At 39.3% G+C, this 19,789-nt stretch overlaps 1 protein-coding gene across 5 annotated transcripts in view; it reads right to left on the reverse strand.

Annotated features, from left to right (window-relative positions):
• Positions 1-16,517, reverse strand: part of Fign (fidgetin, microtubule severing factor) — a 123,895-nt gene extending 107,378 nt beyond the window's left edge. For 2 of the 5 annotated variants that reach the window (XM_021155239.2, XM_021155244.2), the window contains exons 1-2: positions 16,277-16,517; positions 15,322-15,491 (exon numbers count right to left, since the gene is read on the reverse strand). In XM_021155239.2, the coding sequence (XP_021010898.1) occupies positions 15,322-15,346 (25 nt within the window). In that variant the 5' untranslated portion in view covers positions 15,347-15,491; positions 16,277-16,517. Of the gene's footprint in view, positions 1-14,733; positions 14,798-15,321; positions 15,492-16,276 lie in introns of those variants that run through there. The other 3 variants (XM_029474388.1, XM_029474387.1, XM_029474389.1) reach the window with 2 other exon arrangements.
• Between the last annotated feature and the right edge of the window lie 3,272 nt (positions 16,518-19,789).

The following is a 19,789-nucleotide window of genomic DNA, read 5'->3' on the forward strand; positions in this document are numbered from 1 at the left end:
GCTGTAAATATTTGTTAATACCCAGCCTCAAAGCACATTCAACTGATTCCCCATAATGAAATGCTGTCTCCCTGTCTCCCCACTTTGTTCAAGGGAATTACTCTGCTGCTTGCTATTTGCTGGTAACAGTATAACTCACTCATTTGGTCTTGTTTTATAAAATAGAGTTAACTGCTATCTGTGAAATCTCTGCACAGCAGATGGCCAACCAATCATTATTTTCAATTTGTTTAGTTTCTAGAAAGAAGAAAAACTCTGAGGTAGTGATGCAAAGAAAACTAGCAGCCTGTGTGATAATTCAACCAGTGCCAGAAGATGCACTATAAACAAAATACAGAATCCCTTAGATTGTGTAGGATTTCACAGTTAAATACAACTCTGTGGCTCTCCCACTCCATAATGGGAAATGCTATTTGAAAAATTTATCTTAGTTCTATGTGTAAAGATGATAGTCTAGAATTTAGCATTTTCAGGTTTCAAGTTGTCACAGTTTCTAGAGGCAACATTAAAAAAAAAATCCATGTTTGTCATCCTTAACAATAAAATCACTTTTTAATTTTTCTTTTAATTTTTCTTTTGGCTTCTAAGTAGCCCAGATTCCTAACAGAAAATGGGAGCCATTCTGGACAAGTGCACATGCACAGAAAATTAAGCTGTAAATATCTGGTCTGGGTTATTATTAGAATCTGGAAACATCTGAGGCTCCAGGACAATCCAAGCCCTGCAACCACGCAGTACAGGTAATTGCTTAAATGATTTACACCTTATTCTCTCTATTAAAACTGTCTCTAAAGACAAACATTTGCAGGCTTGGTTCTGCAATAAAAACTGGTATCTGATTTCACTGGGACAAAATCTTGTGAAAGATGTTACATTTCTTCAAGGACGTATGCATGGCTAAACTAAGCCCTGGGCAAAGACTGGCACCAAAAGATAAGTTAATGACTACAAAATATGACTACAGTAGGGCCATGCATGGTATGTATATGAATGTGGCCATCCATTCAGAGCAAGTAAGCGTTAGGAGAAGATCACGTACATAGAATTGTTGTTTGTTTGATTGATTCTCAATAACAGTATCAATTAAAAAGCATCCTTGGGACTGGGGATGTAGCTCTGTCATAGAGCATTTCCCTAACATACATATTTAACCTATCTTAAATGGTTTCTTAATGTCCATTGTCAGTTTCGGTTTTTATTTCTCATAAATCTTGCTTACCGAGACTTCAAATGAATGTCATTCCAAACCTAACTCCCAAGGGACAGAGAGGTACCACATCAGGGAAAGGCATGAGCCACTTAGACAAGAACGAGAGGAGATTTAAATTGGTTCACTCAGATGATATCTGCATGAAGTTACCAGCTGGCTGCTGACTCAGAATGAAGGAGTGTTCAGTGTTGACATATATTACAGGTTTCTCTGCAGAAGACATTCAGGCATACACACACACACACACACACACACACACACACACACACACACAGTTATGACATAACTATGCTTTATGTCAGATTTTAAGGCAAATTCAGTATCACATTCTTCAACATTTCCATGTCTAAAACATAACATTTTATAATGTTATTTGTTGTATGAATAGTAAGAATACTTGAGAAAGAAAATGACTCCCCAAAACACTAGAAAACAGAGGTTAATAGTTTGAATCGTGGCTAAAATTAAAATAAACCATTGACGAATGAGTCAGGCTCACATTTTGTGGTCACTGACTTATAACAGGACCCTCTCAGCAGCATCTTTCAACTTCCCCCTATTAAAACTCTAAAGGAAAAATGGGTAGCATTTTAGGAGCAAAGATTTTGTGTGGATGCTTATTCACTTCATTTAGAAGCCCTTAACTCCCTGTTTATAAATCAAGCAGAAGCAGAAGCCAGCCTTCTTAAACCTTTCCTTGATTTAGTTTGCATATTGGCCAGCTACCATCACAAACCTTTACAACTCAATCTTTAATATCTGGTAGATTTGAATGTCTATTTTAGCAAGTTTTAACTGGCTTAAAATTTATTGAGTGGTTCCAGAAAGCCAGCAGAACCGAGTTAAGGAAATAGCACACCACAGCTGACCAACTGTGGAAACAGTATTGCCACTTTGATCACAATGTTTCACAGTCCTTTTGACTCTCCCAATAAAGTACTGTCCTTTATTGTAAAACCCGTTTGCTGAAGGTTCTGTGTTTGCAATGCAATTAACGAAGCAACATTTGTCCTCTGTCACTCAGTGCCACTGCTTTATAATAATCCAGGTTCAGCAGCTACACTGCAGACATTTTCTTCCACCTAGAGTACATGAGACCCCTCCAGATTTCAACATGAAGTGTTAAGCTAGCGTCTGGAACTCTTCATCTCTGAAAAGCCCAAGTTAGAAGAGACAGAGTGAGTTTTCAGAAAAGGTACAGGCTTCTTTTAAAGATGTGTATTTCAAAGAATGACAATAAAGTAGATTTTGTTCTCTTTTAATGGGCTCTTTTCTGGAGCAAGGTGAACAAGTACTCCTCTCTAGTACATCTTTTGTTTTTGTTCTAAAAGTACAAATTTACTGATCCATTACAATTTCACTATTCAGTTAAGTTGAAATTCCGTTAGAAAAAATTGTAATTTCATTTGCTATGAGACTAGTAAGCAGACTTAGAATGAAGCTGGCTCCAAACACACATGCTCAACTGGTAAAGCATTTGAGCCACTGGAAGAGAGAGGTCAATGGGTGGACTTGCAGCTAAATTCTTTGCAGCCCAGTGTTTAGTGCAAAATAAATTAATACTGTCAGACATTAAACAGAACAAAAACAGCACCAATGAAAATGTTAACCGAAGACATTTACAAACTACAGATTGGCTGCAAGTTAAAATCAGCATACCAAGACCAGGTCAGCCAGTTAGCTTCTCACACCTTAGCGCCCGGGTACTGTCATATCCCCACAGTATGAAGCTCTGAGTAAGGACACAAATTTATACCCTATAGTAAGCAGACGAAAGAGAAACAAGAAACTAACCTCTAGGGTTTTGATGATCTCCTTTGCTCAACCAAAGGCTGGAAAACCTAGGGTGGCCCAAAGCTTACAGAAAGTCCCAAATTCTAATATTTTATCGTTCTGTTCCCTCAAAATTTCTGACTCCAAATTCACACACACACACACACACACACACACACAACATTAAAAAAGGGAGAGATGCTACTAGCCTTTAATCAAAGTAGTGAAGAGAACTATGTTTTGTGGGATTTTAAAGGTAGCATCAGGATGTGGTTCTAATGGGATAATCTAAACGTTTCCTCCCCAGAATTGGTTGTAAGCTTCTCTTCACGTGTATAATTACAGAACTATTTTCAGGGTTATGTCTCCTCTGTTTGGTAATTATGTAGTATGTAGAGAACACAGGAAAAAAATATGGCTTTTGGCTAAGAAACTGAAGCCAAGAAAAATAATGCAGACATAAACTATCATATGAGACACATTACTTTGTACACCAATTTGAAAATAAATAAATGAAATTTTATTGTTTAAATTGGAGTATACAATTTTTATATCCTCCACCATTTTTTTAATCTAACATCTTATTTTTAAAAGAAAGATTAGTGAATGAGTAACAAGATGTCAGTCTCCATGGCTGTGACAAGTTCAAATCACGAGATGTTTACCAGACACCTATACAGTTCATGTATTGTGTATGCGTGCTAAGGAAATGAAAACTGAATTTGACGTGCCTGCTTATAAGAATTTAGAGTTCCCTAATGGAAAAAAACACAATGAGCAGTGATACTCAGTGTGAAAAGATAATTTTAATGATCAAAGAAAATTGTGTGTGTGTGTGTGTGCGCGTGCGCATGTTTGTGTGGTGTGTGACAGGGTTGTCTGTATTTAGGAGCCTCCTGGAGGCCACATACAGACATCAAGCATCTTCTTCAATTGTCCCCTCTTTATCCTTTTTGAAAACTTGGCTTTCATTGGAACTGACACTTCCTGATTCATTTAAGACTGCTGACCAATGAGCCAGGAGACTGCTCTTGCCTCCACCTCCTTGGCACAAGGATAGGAATAAACAAATCAGACTTTTCCATGGAGGCTGTGGATCTGAATCCAGGTCCCCACACCCTCTTTGCAAGTACATTACCGACGGAGCTGGATCACCAAATCCAAACAAAACATTTTTTAGTGTGTTTAAGGAAAATGAAGGAAGTGTCCAAATCTGTCCTAAGCAGAGTTGGTGTATGATACATACTGAGAGTAGTTATCATTTCATGAGGATATAACTTTCAATCTGATTAAGATTGATGGTTCCTATAGCCACTGAATGAGCCAATCTGACTTTCAGTTTCGTACAGAGGATATGCATTAGCTAATTAATACTTATTGTTTCCCAACATATTGGAATACCTGACACTTAGTAACTATAAAGGCTCAACCAGGCAATAAATGGTCCTTTGGTTTCCTTCACTGCTTTCAAGACAACTTCACGGAGAGTCTCAGAGTCCTTATCATGACTCAAAGCTGCCCAAGCTCACTATTAAATGGAGAAGCAGCCCTGCATTGGTCATTGGCTGTTATGGAATTCTGTCTCCATTTATGAGAAAGAGAACTGAGGGTGAGCAGAGTTGAATGACTTGCCTAGGCAATAAATGCAAGAGGCTGTGAGCCTTTACTGCCGTGTTTTCTCTCCTCATGGTCAACCCTAAAGACCTAAAGATCTGAGGTAGACCGTTCTCTATTCGTGGTGGACTCAAGGCAAGTTGGTAGCTACTTCTAGTGTATGTCATTAATGTATTCAATTATAACTTATGCCTGTATCTAAAGAACGTGAAAATTTTGTGAGTTCATGAGATGTATAAATCCCCAGGCTTGTAAAAGTGACTGACAACTAATTCTACATTTGAAATCACTTTGGGAGCACACAAAAAAAAAACAACAGAAAAAGGAAGTATGTTACTTCCTCTTCAAGGTACCTGCCCCCCCCCCCAATAAGCAAAATCAAAAACATCCACATGACTCCATTGGAGTGGGGCTTATGAATATGTGAAGTTTGTGAGAGGGATTCTTTCTTTCTCTTCTTTTTTTTTTTTCTTTTTCTGTGATCTCCTCAATACCCTGAGACAGAATTGCTATATATTCTAGGGTACTTTCAGACTGGGACCCCCATTGAAATTACAGTGCACATCACCATGCCAGGCCCTGTGTGAGAACTTTGTTTCTGACTAATGATGGTAATGCAAATAGAAAAAAATATATAAAATTTTACAAATTCAAACACACCTATATATTTCAAGGATCAGACTCCTTGAATGCTAATAAAACGCGTAACAATCCCAAAGAATCAATACAAGAGATACATGGCAGTGAATCTTTTCCTATAACTTCAACTACTGCCTAAGCAAATGGAAGATATCAATGGCAAAAAAAAAAAAAGAAATAAAAAAATTCTGAGAATAAAATTATCCCCCATTAAAAGCGTGTATACCTTTATACATTTTCAACTTATGTGCAGGTAAACTGGAAATAGTTTTTTTTTTCATATAAATAGTCACAAATTCTATTATTCAGAATGTGGTAGAGAACCTACCACTTCTTAACAGGAAATGATAATTTGCTTAGATTACAGCATACTGGTCATTAATTCCTAATAAGTGCTCATTTTTACACATAATTATAATAGGATTGGGTCCGCATAATTGTCAGTACTGTTTTCAGGAAAAAAACATGAGAAAGGACCCTAAATTTTGCCTCAACATTTTCTTCTAATTTCTTCTTCCTTTGCCTGTGTCCCCCTTTTCTACCAGTTGCCATTCCTCATGGATAGTTTGTCCTTGACAACAAAGGCAGCCTTGCCACTGCCCAACCACCTTGTACCCTCTTAATTAATTCAGGCTACATCCTCATAATCTAAATATCCATATACTAGTGGATCAAGGGGAATTTGATTTTCCAGATGACCAAGTAATAACCAGCCTTGCAGATGAGTTTATAAAGAATGCAGGTCTCACCACGGTGCATTTGCACAGGTAGGTGGTATGATTATAGCTCAGCAGTAGGAGGCTCCCTGAGATAGGTAGGGCCCTGGCGAGCATGCAATATGCAGATAGCAAAATGGGCCGCAGCACTTTGCCCTACCAGGAAGTGGAGAGTAGCTGCGGAGTAGTCAAAAACCATAGATAATGTTTATCGGCAGGTACTTAGGTGAGAATACATGTGCTTTACAGTCTCCCATCTCCACAACTCCCATGGGAATCACATGGTGACAGTTGTTTGGTGATGTAATTTCAGAGAAATATTATGGGTTTGTAAAACTGTCGGGTTTTATCCATTCTTATGCCCAAACCTATATCACATGTAAGACTGGATTCCCTTTGTATCTTTAAAATTAAGAAGTATGAAACCATTCACCCATAGAAAATTCTACTTTAGTGCTAAAACAAAGTGAAAAAAAAACGAAAAGAAAGAAAGAAAAGAAAGAAAGCATTGATTTGGTGTCTGCACTCATGAAGTAATGCATTAAATATCAAAACAGAACAAAGAACTCTTGTTTTTAGATTTCCTAACAGTTTAATGTTTAAATGTTATCAATAGAGATGACATACCCATAACTTAAAAACTCAAGAGATTCTGCACATGCACAGAATGTCCTTTTAATGAGACACTAAATCTATTTCTGAGGGGTCTGCTATCTCAGCAGATATAAGTAAGTTTCTATCAATAATCGGTTGATTTCAAAGCATATTTTTAATTAAGGAACTTAATAGTATTCACTGTGCACTTAAAATATTCCTGAAGGCAGAAAAAAACTTTGGCCATATGGGCATATAAAATTCCAAAACTGCTCATCTTCTCTCCCCCCCCCCCCCAGGTTGTGAGAACCGGGCCACTTGAGGTCCCAATTGTCTGCACATGGCTCTCCCTCCCCGATGCTTTCTGATCACCTGAGAAACACGAATGAAATCTCTTTTTTAAAAGACTCAGACTGACGGTGGGGGCCAGGACATAAGACACACATCTTTTGTAAGAAGGATCTAAAATTGACTCCAGGTCTGGGATTCAAGAACAGAAGAGTCAGATTTAACACAGACATGCTATAAAAACTAAATGTGGCTATTATTCTTAACAAGTTACATATTGGGTATTATTCTTTAAAAATGAGTCATAAAATATCATTTTAAGTACTTACAGTCATGAATATGTTCTATTCTTGTACCCTCTCCTTGAATGTAATTTTTCATTTTCCAGGAAAGGATACATTTTCTAACTAACCCTGTTAACCTAATTACTCATAAAAATACCAAAAAAAATCTATGACATCAACAGCTTTACAAAGAAATGTATCTGTGCACATGAACAAGAGAATATTCCATTTAGATAAGCAAACCTGCAGCTCTTATTTAAAAGATCCCTTAAGATCCCTGTAATACCTGGCAGTGAAATTTATCAAAAAAGGCATTCAAAGTTTGCAAACAGTCAGTCTGTTCTTTCAGTGCCTCATTCCTCCAGACACATAGTCCTATTCAAAAGTATTGACTAGTAAACATAAAAGGATAATAGTAGCCCGTTTATTTAACAGTATTTGTTTCATCTTAAAACAGGGATTAAAATGAAAATGGCTTCAATATTAAGGCAATCTTTTTTATCCTACTTACAATAATTATCTGGTTAGATTAAAATCAGTGAATCATACCTAATTAAGATTTATAATTTAGCTTCATTGAGGTATATGCTCTGAGAAAACGTGTTTATTCTTTACTTCAATTTGAAGAGGGCAAAACAGAGTTGAATCCTGTAGCAACCAAGAAACTATCGCAGTTGCTGCATCCTACCGTAGCACTGTGTATTTAAACAGACTTGAACTTTACTTATTTTTGAAAGGCAACATTTAATATGAGCATATAATAAAAGATAGGAGTAAGGTTAAAAAGAAATAGGGAGCTGAATTGCAATTGTGTTACAGAAACTGTAGATCAAACATGGAACATTAAGAAATACGGATTGATACCCACTACCACTTTCCAGCTTTACACTGTACCTCATGCAGAAGATTCCTAAAGTGTGGGCTAAAATACTTATTTCCCAGCCTCCTTTCATTGGAGTATATACAGAAAGAACAACTCATTATTACTCAGAATCAAGGCATCTCTTCTCAGGACTCTATAGTATTACAACAAAGTCTCGCAAGGGATTCAAAATAAGTTCCTCTTTTTTTTCTTCCTCTAAAATATCTTTAAAGACCCCTTCTCCACCCCAGTCTTGGGTTACATAAAAGAAGAGTGCCTTCTCCCCAGCTTTTTGATATGTCCTTCCTGGCAGTGATCTGATGTAAAGACTACCTTCTGAAAATAAATGGCCCAACCTCAAGTGCTCTCAGATTCTCACTTGCTGGGCCTTCCATCACGCCTCAATCTTCATGTGAAAAGCTGTTAGGCTTCAAGATGTAGTTTGGGGCATCTCAATACGAAACACATCATTTTATCGAGTACTGCATTGGGAAACAAGAATTTCAATGTTTGCTTGACCCATCTGCTGAGAACGGACAAACCAAAGTAGAAAAGTAGCCACACCGAGTGACCACAGGTCAGGGGGAGAGTGGATATCTCAATGCCTGTAGAAAAAAAGTAAATTCACAATTTGAATGGGATAGGATACACCAGTGAGCTAGGACTCCTGCACAAAAGAGTAGCTTGCCCCTTTACCAGTACTATCAGTACAGTTTTGTGGCTACAGTGCCAGCTCCTCATGTCTGAACACCAATACTGATACTAACATAATAAGGTGATTATTTTTGTTTGTCCCTCTTCCCTGACTGTCACTCAATCAGCTGTGCTTTTATTATTTTTTAATGGTCAGGATCTTCTATATATTTAAATAAGTTTAGCTGTCATGACCTTAGGAAAGGGTGGAGGTGGTACAAAGTGACCAAGAACCATCCAGTCTCTTAGGATAAATCCCTCTGAAATAATTCCTCTGTACTTGGGGTATACTTTCTTAACTATGTGCCCAGGTACACATAACTAAAAACATCAAGCTTCTGTTATCACAAATGTTCACGGGATACAACAGGCCCAAGACAATATGAGACTAAAGCAAATATATTGGTCATGGGGGGTGGGGTGGGGGGTGGAGGAGGACAGAAGTCCTAAAGGCCTATTATTTTATCTGTTCTCTTTAACAACTCCCATCAGTACCTTTTAGCAGTGCCAAATCAGATAAATAGAACAGCCAGTCTTTGCACAGAAAACCAGTGATTTTCCCAAAACTGTCCCTTAATACAGTTTGTAGACAGTAAAAGCCAAGTGAAGCCTCATTGCCCTGTGACCTCAGAGGCACAAGGACCCCAACACAAGTTGCACTTGCTAGAACGCTATGCTGTGGCGGTCGTGAAATTATAAATAATTTTAAAACAAACTATCTCATATTCTGACGGTGTGCTGGCCCTTATAAATGAGTAAGATGGTCCTAGATGAAGGTCACAGCATTTGTAGATGAAAAGAATAATAAGTCAAAAGAATAACAAAAAGTTTCCTGCAGTATACAGAAAGCCAGGACTTCACACTGCACTGCCTTTCGAATCCAACTGCACAGGTTACTGTTTCCCTGCACTGCATTTTCTCTATGTCCAGTGCACAGAAAGCCCAGGTCATTCATCCCTGGAGGAGTTACAATCTCACATGCACCACATTCAACGGCCAGTGATCTTTACAGCATCAAGTGTATATAAGTCGAGTACTAGCTGATTCCGGAAAGAACAAGAAGGGTTACTGTGGGAAAAGTACAATGCCTGGTCTGTTTCCTTACCAGTGATAGATCTACAAACCACTGTGACAAATATGGAAAACTAAGGAAAGCATTTTCAACATGAAGATATTGAGGAGGTAACATTTAATGAGTGCTTTCAATTTTGTATTTTCCATCAAAAAAATCTGTATTTATAAATGATATGCTAGCAAATTATATATCATTAATAATTTCCAATAAAAGATATTCAGCTTATAAAATAAAGACAAACTCTCAACAAGGATAAATTATTTAATGACTTAAATTTTTTCTTAAAAATAAAAAAAGTCTTTTTCAAACCTAAATAAATAAATAAAAGACTTAGATGGGGAAAAGATAGGTTAACCTTGGGCCTTCATATAATAAATCTTGCAACCTACTTTAAGGCTATGTCGCTTTAAAAATATGATTTGAAAGAGCGATAGCACACATGCTACAGTGTAGCAAACACATCCATTTATACATCACATAACATGAGCCCCTATGAGATGAAATCCTTTCCGTAGTGCCTTGGAGATGTTCTCCACCCAGCCTCAACCATATGCAACGAGAAACCAAGTGTCAATATTCAAATAACAGGACAACAAGCAGATTTGTTGCATAAAATATGTAAATATTACTAAGAGAAAGTGCCAGATGATATCCAGTGTTTTGATGGCTTCGGATCATCTATCTTTCCTGTCTCCTCAATCTCAATAAGCATTAATCAACAGGTATCCTAGGAGCCCGCTAGGGCTGAGCAGACACCTGTGGTCCTGTCCTAAAGGACCTGGCATACCCACCTGCTTGCCAGTTGCCTTAAACCTCCCAACATCGTCCATTTTCACAGTTCTTTGCCAACTCATTATTTTCAGCTCTCCTCTATTCCTTATTTGTACATTTCTTTTAATAAACAACTTATAGTCATTTGAGATCAACAGCAAAATAAAAAATTAATAGTCAACACTCCTGTCAAAGAGTCTGTGCTTGAATTTTCTACCAGAACATAAATGAAAAAAACAAAAAACAAAAAAAAACAAAACAAAACAAAAAAAGGATATATGTATAGAGAGAGAGAAGGGGGGGGACTGTGATAAATTTCCAACCATAAAAATATTTGCAAAGAGTGTCATTTATTTGTATTCTTTCCAATAAGACATTCCTTTGGGGATGGGGGGGGCGGAGGTGAGTATGCACCTCTGCTTTGCTATGTTATCAATTTGGGGGCTGCAGTATTTCCAGTGGTCCCTAAAAAACGCTCAGTTCAAATGACAATGGCATATCGGCTTCTATAAATCTCTAAATAAAGAATCATGCAACATTTTTAATCGCATCCTCCTCTGTTCCATTTGTTTATTCTAATTTATCAATATCTCACACAAAAAGCTGATATGATTAATAAAACCTTCTCCACCAGTAACTGTCAATCTCTCGATAAAAAGTCTGCAACAATTTTTTTTTTTGCTACCAAAAAAATATAAATCAATTTAAATTCTTGGTAATTAAATGTATTATCTCTACAGCCATGCCTGTGGCACTTTAGAGACTGACATACAAAATTCAGACAGGAGAGTTTATGGATCAGAGGTAAGAGTTGCGGACACCCCTGAAAAAGCAACGCTCTGAGCACAAAATAGAAAGTTCCAAACAAAAGGCCTGCAATTGTTTCAAATACACCTAATAGTTCTGCTGATTTGGAACGATTAGAGCTGATTACTTAATTAGGCAATCATTAGGCATCCAAAAACACTGACAGAAACAGGGGACTTCAGAGCCCACCTTCACCTGGAAATGAAAACCCAGGAAAACCACTGCAAACTTTCTGCATCCGCCTCTCTACATAACCCAGGCAAGAAAGTAACATCTAAAGTATGACACCCTGGAGGTAGGGGAACAAAATCATTTACCAGTGAGGAAATGGTGCACTTCTTGCAGGATGCTGAATTTTCAAACTACATTAGAAGAGCAGACAGTGGTGCAGATTGTCTCTGTGGACTCAGAAGCTGCCGCTCTCTGCGCTCTGACCACATGCTTGTGCTAGCTGAAGATAATTAATGAAATTTCTACTCTCTTGTATGTCCTTCAGAAGCAATGGCCCACAAAATGCGATCCAAAGTTTCTAACAGTAAAATCAGCAACAACAAAAATGATTTTCTGCTAGAAGCTCAACTGCAGGTGTCTTAAATAAGAGAGAGAGAAAGAGAGAGAGAGAGAGAGAGAGAGAGAGAGAGAGAGAGAGAGAGAGAGAGAGATTGTATTCAGAAGGAATCAGATGCTGTTTTAAGGACCTGAGATTTTTTAGTGTTTCTTCAAGTAATTCCAAAGACCCTATAAACTCTCTATTTAGGAGAAAAGCAAAGCAGGTCTACTCACATGTACAGCTTCCAAACAGAAGTCTCACCCTCTCCCAGGAACACAATGAGATTGTATTACCCAGCTATGATTCTTTCATTTCAGACATGATTAATTAGCAAGAATTGCACTCCTGAAAACTCCCAGCACACTCTTGCTGGCTTATTTAATTGCGTACACGAAAGAACAAGTGGCCACCAGCACTGTAAGACAGGTATCCAAAAACTCTATTAAAAAAAAAAAAAAAAAACACTTTTCTATCTTTGCTTCCAAAAATAAAGCAAACTGCTTTTAGCTGCCTTTACAAAATATTTTGGAAAGAAACAGGTCATTGTTTTAACAATGTTTTTAAATTTTGTATAAGGCATGCACTATATTCAGGAAAATTTGTCACATTTAATGTGGTAGTCTTGAGACTCCAAACTGAGACTCCAAAGGACTCATAAGTCTGTAGTTTACATTGACAACCAACCAAATGCAAAAATTAATACACAATAGCAATGGTACATTCAAGCACATTTGGGGCCAGAGTTTAAAAGAAAAAAATTGAGTGTTTTGCCAAATAAAAGTTAATTTGTCATGATTACAATGAAAACCAGAAACCAGAATAAAAGAGAAGAAAGAACTTAAATTTAAATGAATAAAAACTGCTGACTCTCAATACTATTCCCAACACTCTTTCAAAATAATTTTCCTTGCAAACAATCCCTTTTCAAAATGCCCATATCAATCAAGAAGAATCAGAACCCATAACTGAAGATATTATAAATGTATAATTGAACAACCTTCAATTTATAAAAATTTCCCTCTAAGGCCTTTACCGATTGTGACAGCTAGAAAACTTCACACACAGTACAATACTAACATACTAACAAATAGATCTTATTGGTCCCAGCAAACATTTTTTTAAAAATCTATATTGCTCAAAATATCTTCCCCCTCCCCTGTTGTATTAAATTTAGGATCAAAAACATCAAAGCAGCTCCCACCTCGGACCTAACTTTTAGAGGATCAATGTGACAAGTCAGACCCTGATAGATGTTTCTCTTGATAAACGACTTGTTCAAAAGAGACATTGTAGCTTTCATTTCCTGACCACAACACACTTTTAATTTGCTGCAGCAAAGCTGCGGAGTGTGGGCACTTGCCCACTTTGTAGCCTTTCAGGTTTCTGGCTCTGTTTCCTTTAGGCCACACATTTGAGATAAAAGAAAAAACACAAATCTAAAAACAATCAAAGTGAGAGAAAATAGAAACCACTAGTACCCTTTAATGCATATACACGTGTCTACTTTCTAGACACATCCATGTATATGTACACACACACACACACACACACACACTATCAGATTCCAGTGAGTGATAACAAGACTTCTAAACATCATTTGCACATCCAGCATTTAAACCCACGGAGAAAGAAATCATGTGAGTATTGCTTAATACTAAGCAAAAGCTAGTCTAGGAGCAATCAACATACTTAAATTTACTGTCACATGCCTCCGATGGTACTGTTGCCTGTGCATGTTTTTACTGATTATTGCAATAATGCGTATTGCCTCTATCCAGAAACCATGTTTAAGTATCAATACGGTGAACAGTCAAACCACCCAATTTCTGCTCTCAGCACATTGTCCGAGGTCCGATTTAAAATTTATAAATGTAATATCCTCCTGATCACAGGCAGCAGCCCAATCTGCTCTGAATATATATTACAGCTTTAACATCACAGAGGGAAATCGCCCATCTGGCAATCCCATTCGCTCCAACAGCTCCAGGGGAAAAGAAAAAAAAAAAAAAAAGAAAAAAAGAAAGAAAAAAAGCTGTGTTCTCTCTCCTCCTTAAAACATTTCTCAGGGCAAATTATGTGCATCTAAAATAAACAGTCTTCTTATTGATCGATTCAAAGTCAACAAGTTCCAAATGCAAAATCCAATCAAATCCTTCCTATCCTGCAAGTGTAGTGTGTGTTTAGTCCTATAGTCAGCAGAGCCCAGGCAGAAGTGCATGTCGCGCCTCCGGTCCTGAGGTCCCTTCCCCAGTATTCTCATTTGTGTTATGAGAAAGCACTGGCCAGGGCCACACTACAGACGCCTGGCAGCTTTGACCCTCTCTCGTCTCTTTTATTCCTCTTCCCTGCTTTCCCTCTTTTCAAGAGAAACCCATGGCATGGGGGAAAATGTACCAACAACAAGAACCAGTTTAAAGTGCACATATTCTTTGGTCATGCAAAATACTTTCCCATCTTCTTGTTGTTGTCCCCTCTTAGACTTAATTGAATATCACAAAGTGTACCCATAGCACAGCCACTAGAGCTATTGAAAACCCCTCTCACTCCATTTAACTTGACTTAAAAAAAAAAAAGAAAGAAAGAAAGAAAGAAAGAAAGAAAGAAAGAAAGAAAAAGAGAGAAAGAGGAAAGAGTGATTACAAATAAAGTCATTTTCAGTTACTGATTATTTAATTCTATCACAGGTTAAAAGTAAAAAGCTCTGACAGGCAGACAAGTGAATGGCAAGGGGGAAAAGAAAAAAGAAAAAAAAAGAAAACTACCAGTCTTTCTTACAAGATGTTAAAACTGGAGTGATAAAAAAATATACACATACATATCTTACTTTCATGTAAAAGATACGCCATCACCCACTCACCCAAACGGCGGAAAATCCACACAGAAGAACCGAATACTCCATAAAGTGCAATCAAGGGAGCAAACAGTCAAATTCCATTAAAAGGTTGGGGGGGGGGGGAGAAAATTCCATCCAGTCCTGTGTGTGTACATATATATGGATATATGTATAAACACTTTCATTACTTAGCAGTCTTTGCCCCACACTCCCACCCTCTCCATCCAGCTAACCCCCACCCCCAAAAAACAACAACAACAACAACAAAAATCCCACCCCGAGTTTAACTAATTTACATACCATTTGACTTCACCCCTGTTGAGAGCATTAATAGAAACATGCAACTTCAAGATTACAGCTAAAACCAATGAAAGTGTCCGCAAATAACATATTAATAAAAACTGAAATGCATAAAGAAGTGAAAGCAAATACGAAAACAAACAAACAAAAAAGCACAGTGACAGATTAAAATAAACAGACATAGACATGTTTAAAAAGAATTGGACATCATAAGCATCTGGTTCCCAAGCAGCCTCCAATGGTTTTTATCATGCTATTTAATTTGTCTTCCCTATTTAAATGCAAAGGAAGTAAATTCCAAAACTGACATACCATAAACACTGGTGCTACTGATCATTTCTTGCTGGTAGCACAAAAAGCTGAATTGGATTTCTCACAAGCAGGAATTCCAAAGGTTGCTTTTCATTAAAGCCACTTTTCCTCTCAGCTATCAAATGTCACTGCCTTGAAACGTGGGCCCTTTCGTCAGGTATTCATTTAACCTACATGCATATAATTAAGGGGGAAAGCAACATCAACAAAAAGGGGATCTCAGATCACAGGAGAAGAAAGAAAGGAAAAAAAGCACATGACCAGGAATACAAGTCCATGTCAATTTCACTCACTCCCATTGAAACTAACAAGAGCTCCGGGGAGGACGGTAATAGGATCAGTGGATTGTATATACCATTAAATTATACATCTTTCTCTCCCGTTCCTTGCCAACAATACGCCCACCACGCTGTACCCCCTCCCGCATGATGTGCTTACAGTTTTCTGCAACCGATCCTCTGACATTTTTCTCGATCCCCCAGCCACGAGATTGTAATTTAACCTCAACTTTTTGTGTGTGTGCAAGATTCTTATTTACACTTCTTATTTACTTAGAAGTTAGTTCCCGAAGAAAGTCTAGCCCCACCCTATGGCTCCGCTTTCTTATTTTATTTATTTTATTTTTTTATTTTTTGAGGTAAAAAGATAGTAGTGAGTAAGCCCAATATCGCGAAAAGCGAGATTCTTGCAGTCACGAACTCTTAATCCCATACTATTGTTACAACGATTAAGCTGCAGAAATATGCATCATAATGTTTCAGGGCTACTTTGTACGGAGAAATTAGACAGCAGGTTGGCGTACAGAATAGAAACGAATGCAAATTAAATTTACTGTTTACGGCACAACTCTGAGACCTCTTCTCACTACAGGTCTTGGATCTATCTATATTCTTTAAAAATAAAACAAAAACAAAATATTTAAACAGATGGTAAAAAACTACGAAGCTCTCCTTACCTAGACGCGCAGAGCGAGCTCCCGATAGGTTAGCGTAGCATCGATCCGATGTGTTTGCTGATGAATGGAAGCTAGGGTTAAGTGAAGGTGCCTATGATTTGAAATCATTCCAAGTTTTTGAAGGGAAGACGGACTGCAGCCTCTGCCATGTTGGAATTTCAAACCCAAAACAGCTGCTTGGAAGGAGCCAGCATGCCAGAGGCTGAGCGCAGGCGCAGAGCGCCGCCGAGCCAAATTCAAATCACTTTCACACTAAGAGCCAAAGATCAGTTTTCAAAGGAGAGAGGGAGAAAGAGACGCAGGCGGCCGCGCGGCCGGGCGTCGGGAGGCAGTGGCGAGAGGCGGGCGTTGGAGCGCGGCGGGCCGGGAGCCCCGGGAGGGAGCGGCGGCGCGGGCCGGGACTGCAGGGGGAGCGGAGGTGGCGAGCGGCGCCCGGCCGCGGGCGGACAGGGAGGGCGCAATGGCCGGCCGCCGGGTCATGTTACACGGCCCGGGCCTCGGCGGCCGCCCAGCCTCACAGCCGCGCTCCCGCGGCCCGGAGGGGGCCCCGAGGTCATGCCGGCGCGCGGGGACGCGGATCCCGGCCCAGCCCGCGCGCGGGGAGCGACGCCCCCGGGGGAAGCGAGCCCCGCTGTCCACGCGCGATCGCGCGTCCCTGAGGACCCCTCCCCGGCCCTCCGGTCACCACCGTAGCCTGGCCAGTCCTCCCTGCCGCTGCGCGCACGGGACGGGAACCGGGACGTGGAGCCGGGACGTCCCCTGTCCCCGAGGCCCCCCGCACCAGTCCGAAAATGACTTTATCTGCTAGGGAGAGGCAAGTTGGGGAGGCAGATCAGCTTGAACCCACTTCGCCGCCTCCACCTCCCCGGGAATAAATAAAAAACCTAAGTATCTAGGTGTGCGGTCCCCTCTCGAGCTCCCCCGGCTCCCCTCCCTACCTCCCCCAGGCGGCTCGGGCAGGGGAGAGCAGCGCCCGGGGGCCCTCGGTGAGGGCTGTTGGTGCGAAGGCAGAGACCTGGGGCTTCAGCTTTCCCAGCCCCCCGCTATGGAGCAATCTGGGGACCCAGGAGAAGGAAGAGAGTCGGGGCTTTGTGGTGCTGGGAGCTGAGGAAGAATGAAATGTGCAGTTGAGTGTGTGGCTCGCATCCCAGGGAGCAGTGCCGTGCTGATTGTCTGTGGCTGAGATAGCCTTTTGTTCGCAACATAAGGTTTAAGAAACACACACACGTTTTCTGGGGTCTCTTGTTAGATGTAAATGTGCTGCATCCAGACGCTTACTATGCAGTGTAAGCTCAGTTGGTTTACTAATCACCCCGCCCCACCCCCAAACAATCAGGATCATTTGAATGGGAACCTCATTCAGACTTCTGGGCTGAGAGGATTGCCTTCAACCTATTTCATCCTAGACTAGCCAACCATCCAACTGAGATAATAAAGCAAACAATAACATTTGATCATGATGTCTACGAGATAATGTGCCCGGCAAAGTTCTTAAGGAATTGTAATGAGAGAAAGAGAGAGTTGGGCAATAATTTCTCTTCATTTTCATTAAATATGACTTTAATAGATAAATGGTGAGTTTATACTTTGGCCTGCTGGATGTTCAGTCCTCTATATTTCAACTAAGCTGAGAATGCAAGAGGCAAATTATGTATTCGACCAGGAGGCCATCTAGCTGAAAATGTTACTTTGAAGGTTGTAGCAGAAAATACACTTGTTTAGGAAGAATCCCTTCCTCACTGTCCGCATGTCTGCTAGCTTCTAGGCTGGGGCTTTAATAGACAAAACTCCAGCTCTCATAAAAGGCCAAACATAGACTTAGAAATTCATTTCATTCTTCATTTGAGATTTTCTTGCATCTCAATAGATGCACTTATCACAATAAATTAAATGGTTAAATCTGGGCAGATGACAATTAAAAAGAAAAGAGAACTGGATATCAAAAAAGAATCTTTGTTAGGAATTAGATTTCTATTTGGAATAAATTTTGACCTTCTGGATTTTTTTTTTTTTTTAACTAGGATTGGGAATGAAGCAGAAGAACTTTATTCTGAGGCAACAGAGAATACAGAGATTCTACATTTTAGGAGACAGCTTTTAAACCAATACTAAGAAAAGTTGCCCATTGGGTTTTACTACAAAGAAATAACTGTAGGAAACTGTCTGTGACTCGCTGTTAGAGAATGGGCAGAGGACTTTCTAAATCTTCAGATCTCTTTTAATTTCGTTTATTACCCATTTGTGATGTGACACGCGGAAGACGCTTGCACATATATAGATGCTCTGTGCCAGTCAAGCAAGACTGCTCTGTCCTTGTCGGTGAAAAAAATCAGACAGAAGAGCTAATCAACCTTCAACACTAAATCCCTAAGACTGAAATTAGAGTTCGTGGTCTAGCTCAGAATACTGAACGTGTGTGTGTGTGTGTGTGTGTGTGTGTGTGTGTGTGTGTGTGTGTGTATTCACTAGCCACCAAACAACACGAATACAAGACTTAAGACAATTCACTAACAATATCTAAAAGAAAATAATCCTTATCCTTATCCTTAAAGGGGGAAGGAGAAGGTGTGATGAGTAAAAGTTCATTGATAATAGCAAACACTTCTTCCAATTTTCTTATGTATTCATTTAAATAATATTAAATCCACTGTTGTACCTACCAGTGGATATAATTTAACTGTGACGTCGTTAAACAGGTAACGACAGAGTACTGCATATATTTACAGTTTTAAATTGTAGAACATCTAATGCAGCTCAGAGGAAAAGGGTCTCACATAAAAGCATGCACACTGTGGAGTAATGTCCACAGAGGGTTTGCCACTGAACGGTTTCTAACTTTCACTCTTATGTATAAGCAAAAGCTGCTTTTTGCCAATTACTTTATGTTAAATTAATAATTCTTTTCACAATGGCTCTGGCTTTGTGTGCCAGGTTTACATTTTTTATAGCCATCTCTTCAGTTAGGCGCTAAGAATAAATAACATTGTAATGGTCATCATAACCCATTCCCATTCATCATGAAAGTTTACAGGTCTTGTCTGGGTGCAACTGCTTTTGTTCTCTATACGAAGTATTACAGAATTTTTTCTTGCTAAAACAAAGGACTAGGAATTGAGGGTTAAAACAGATTGGTTTACTAGTCAAGGCAACAGGTAATTCAGGAAGAAATAGCAACTCGGTTTTTCTGTTGTGCTTGCCACTCTCTGGTCTTTATCTTTACTTTTGAAACCATGAGATGTTCAAAACCACATAAGAAGCTGTGTTTTTTTGTTTTTGTTTTTTTCTGTTCTTTTCTTTCTTTTATTGGATATTTTCTTTATTTACATTTCAAATGTTATCTCCTTTCCTGGTTTCCCCTCTGGAAACCCCCTATCCCACCCCCCACCCCTGCTTCTATGAGGGTATTCCACCACCCACCCACCCACTTGCTCCTGCCTCCCCACACTGACATTCCCCTACATTGGGGCATCTAACCTTCCCAGGACCAAGGGCCTCACCTCCCATTGATGCACT

The sequence above is a fragment of the Mus caroli genome, chromosome 2 (assembly GCF_900094665.2).
Source record: "Mus caroli chromosome 2, CAROLI_EIJ_v1.1, whole genome shotgun sequence".
NCBI lineage: Eukaryota > Metazoa > Chordata > Mammalia > Rodentia > Muridae > Mus > Mus caroli.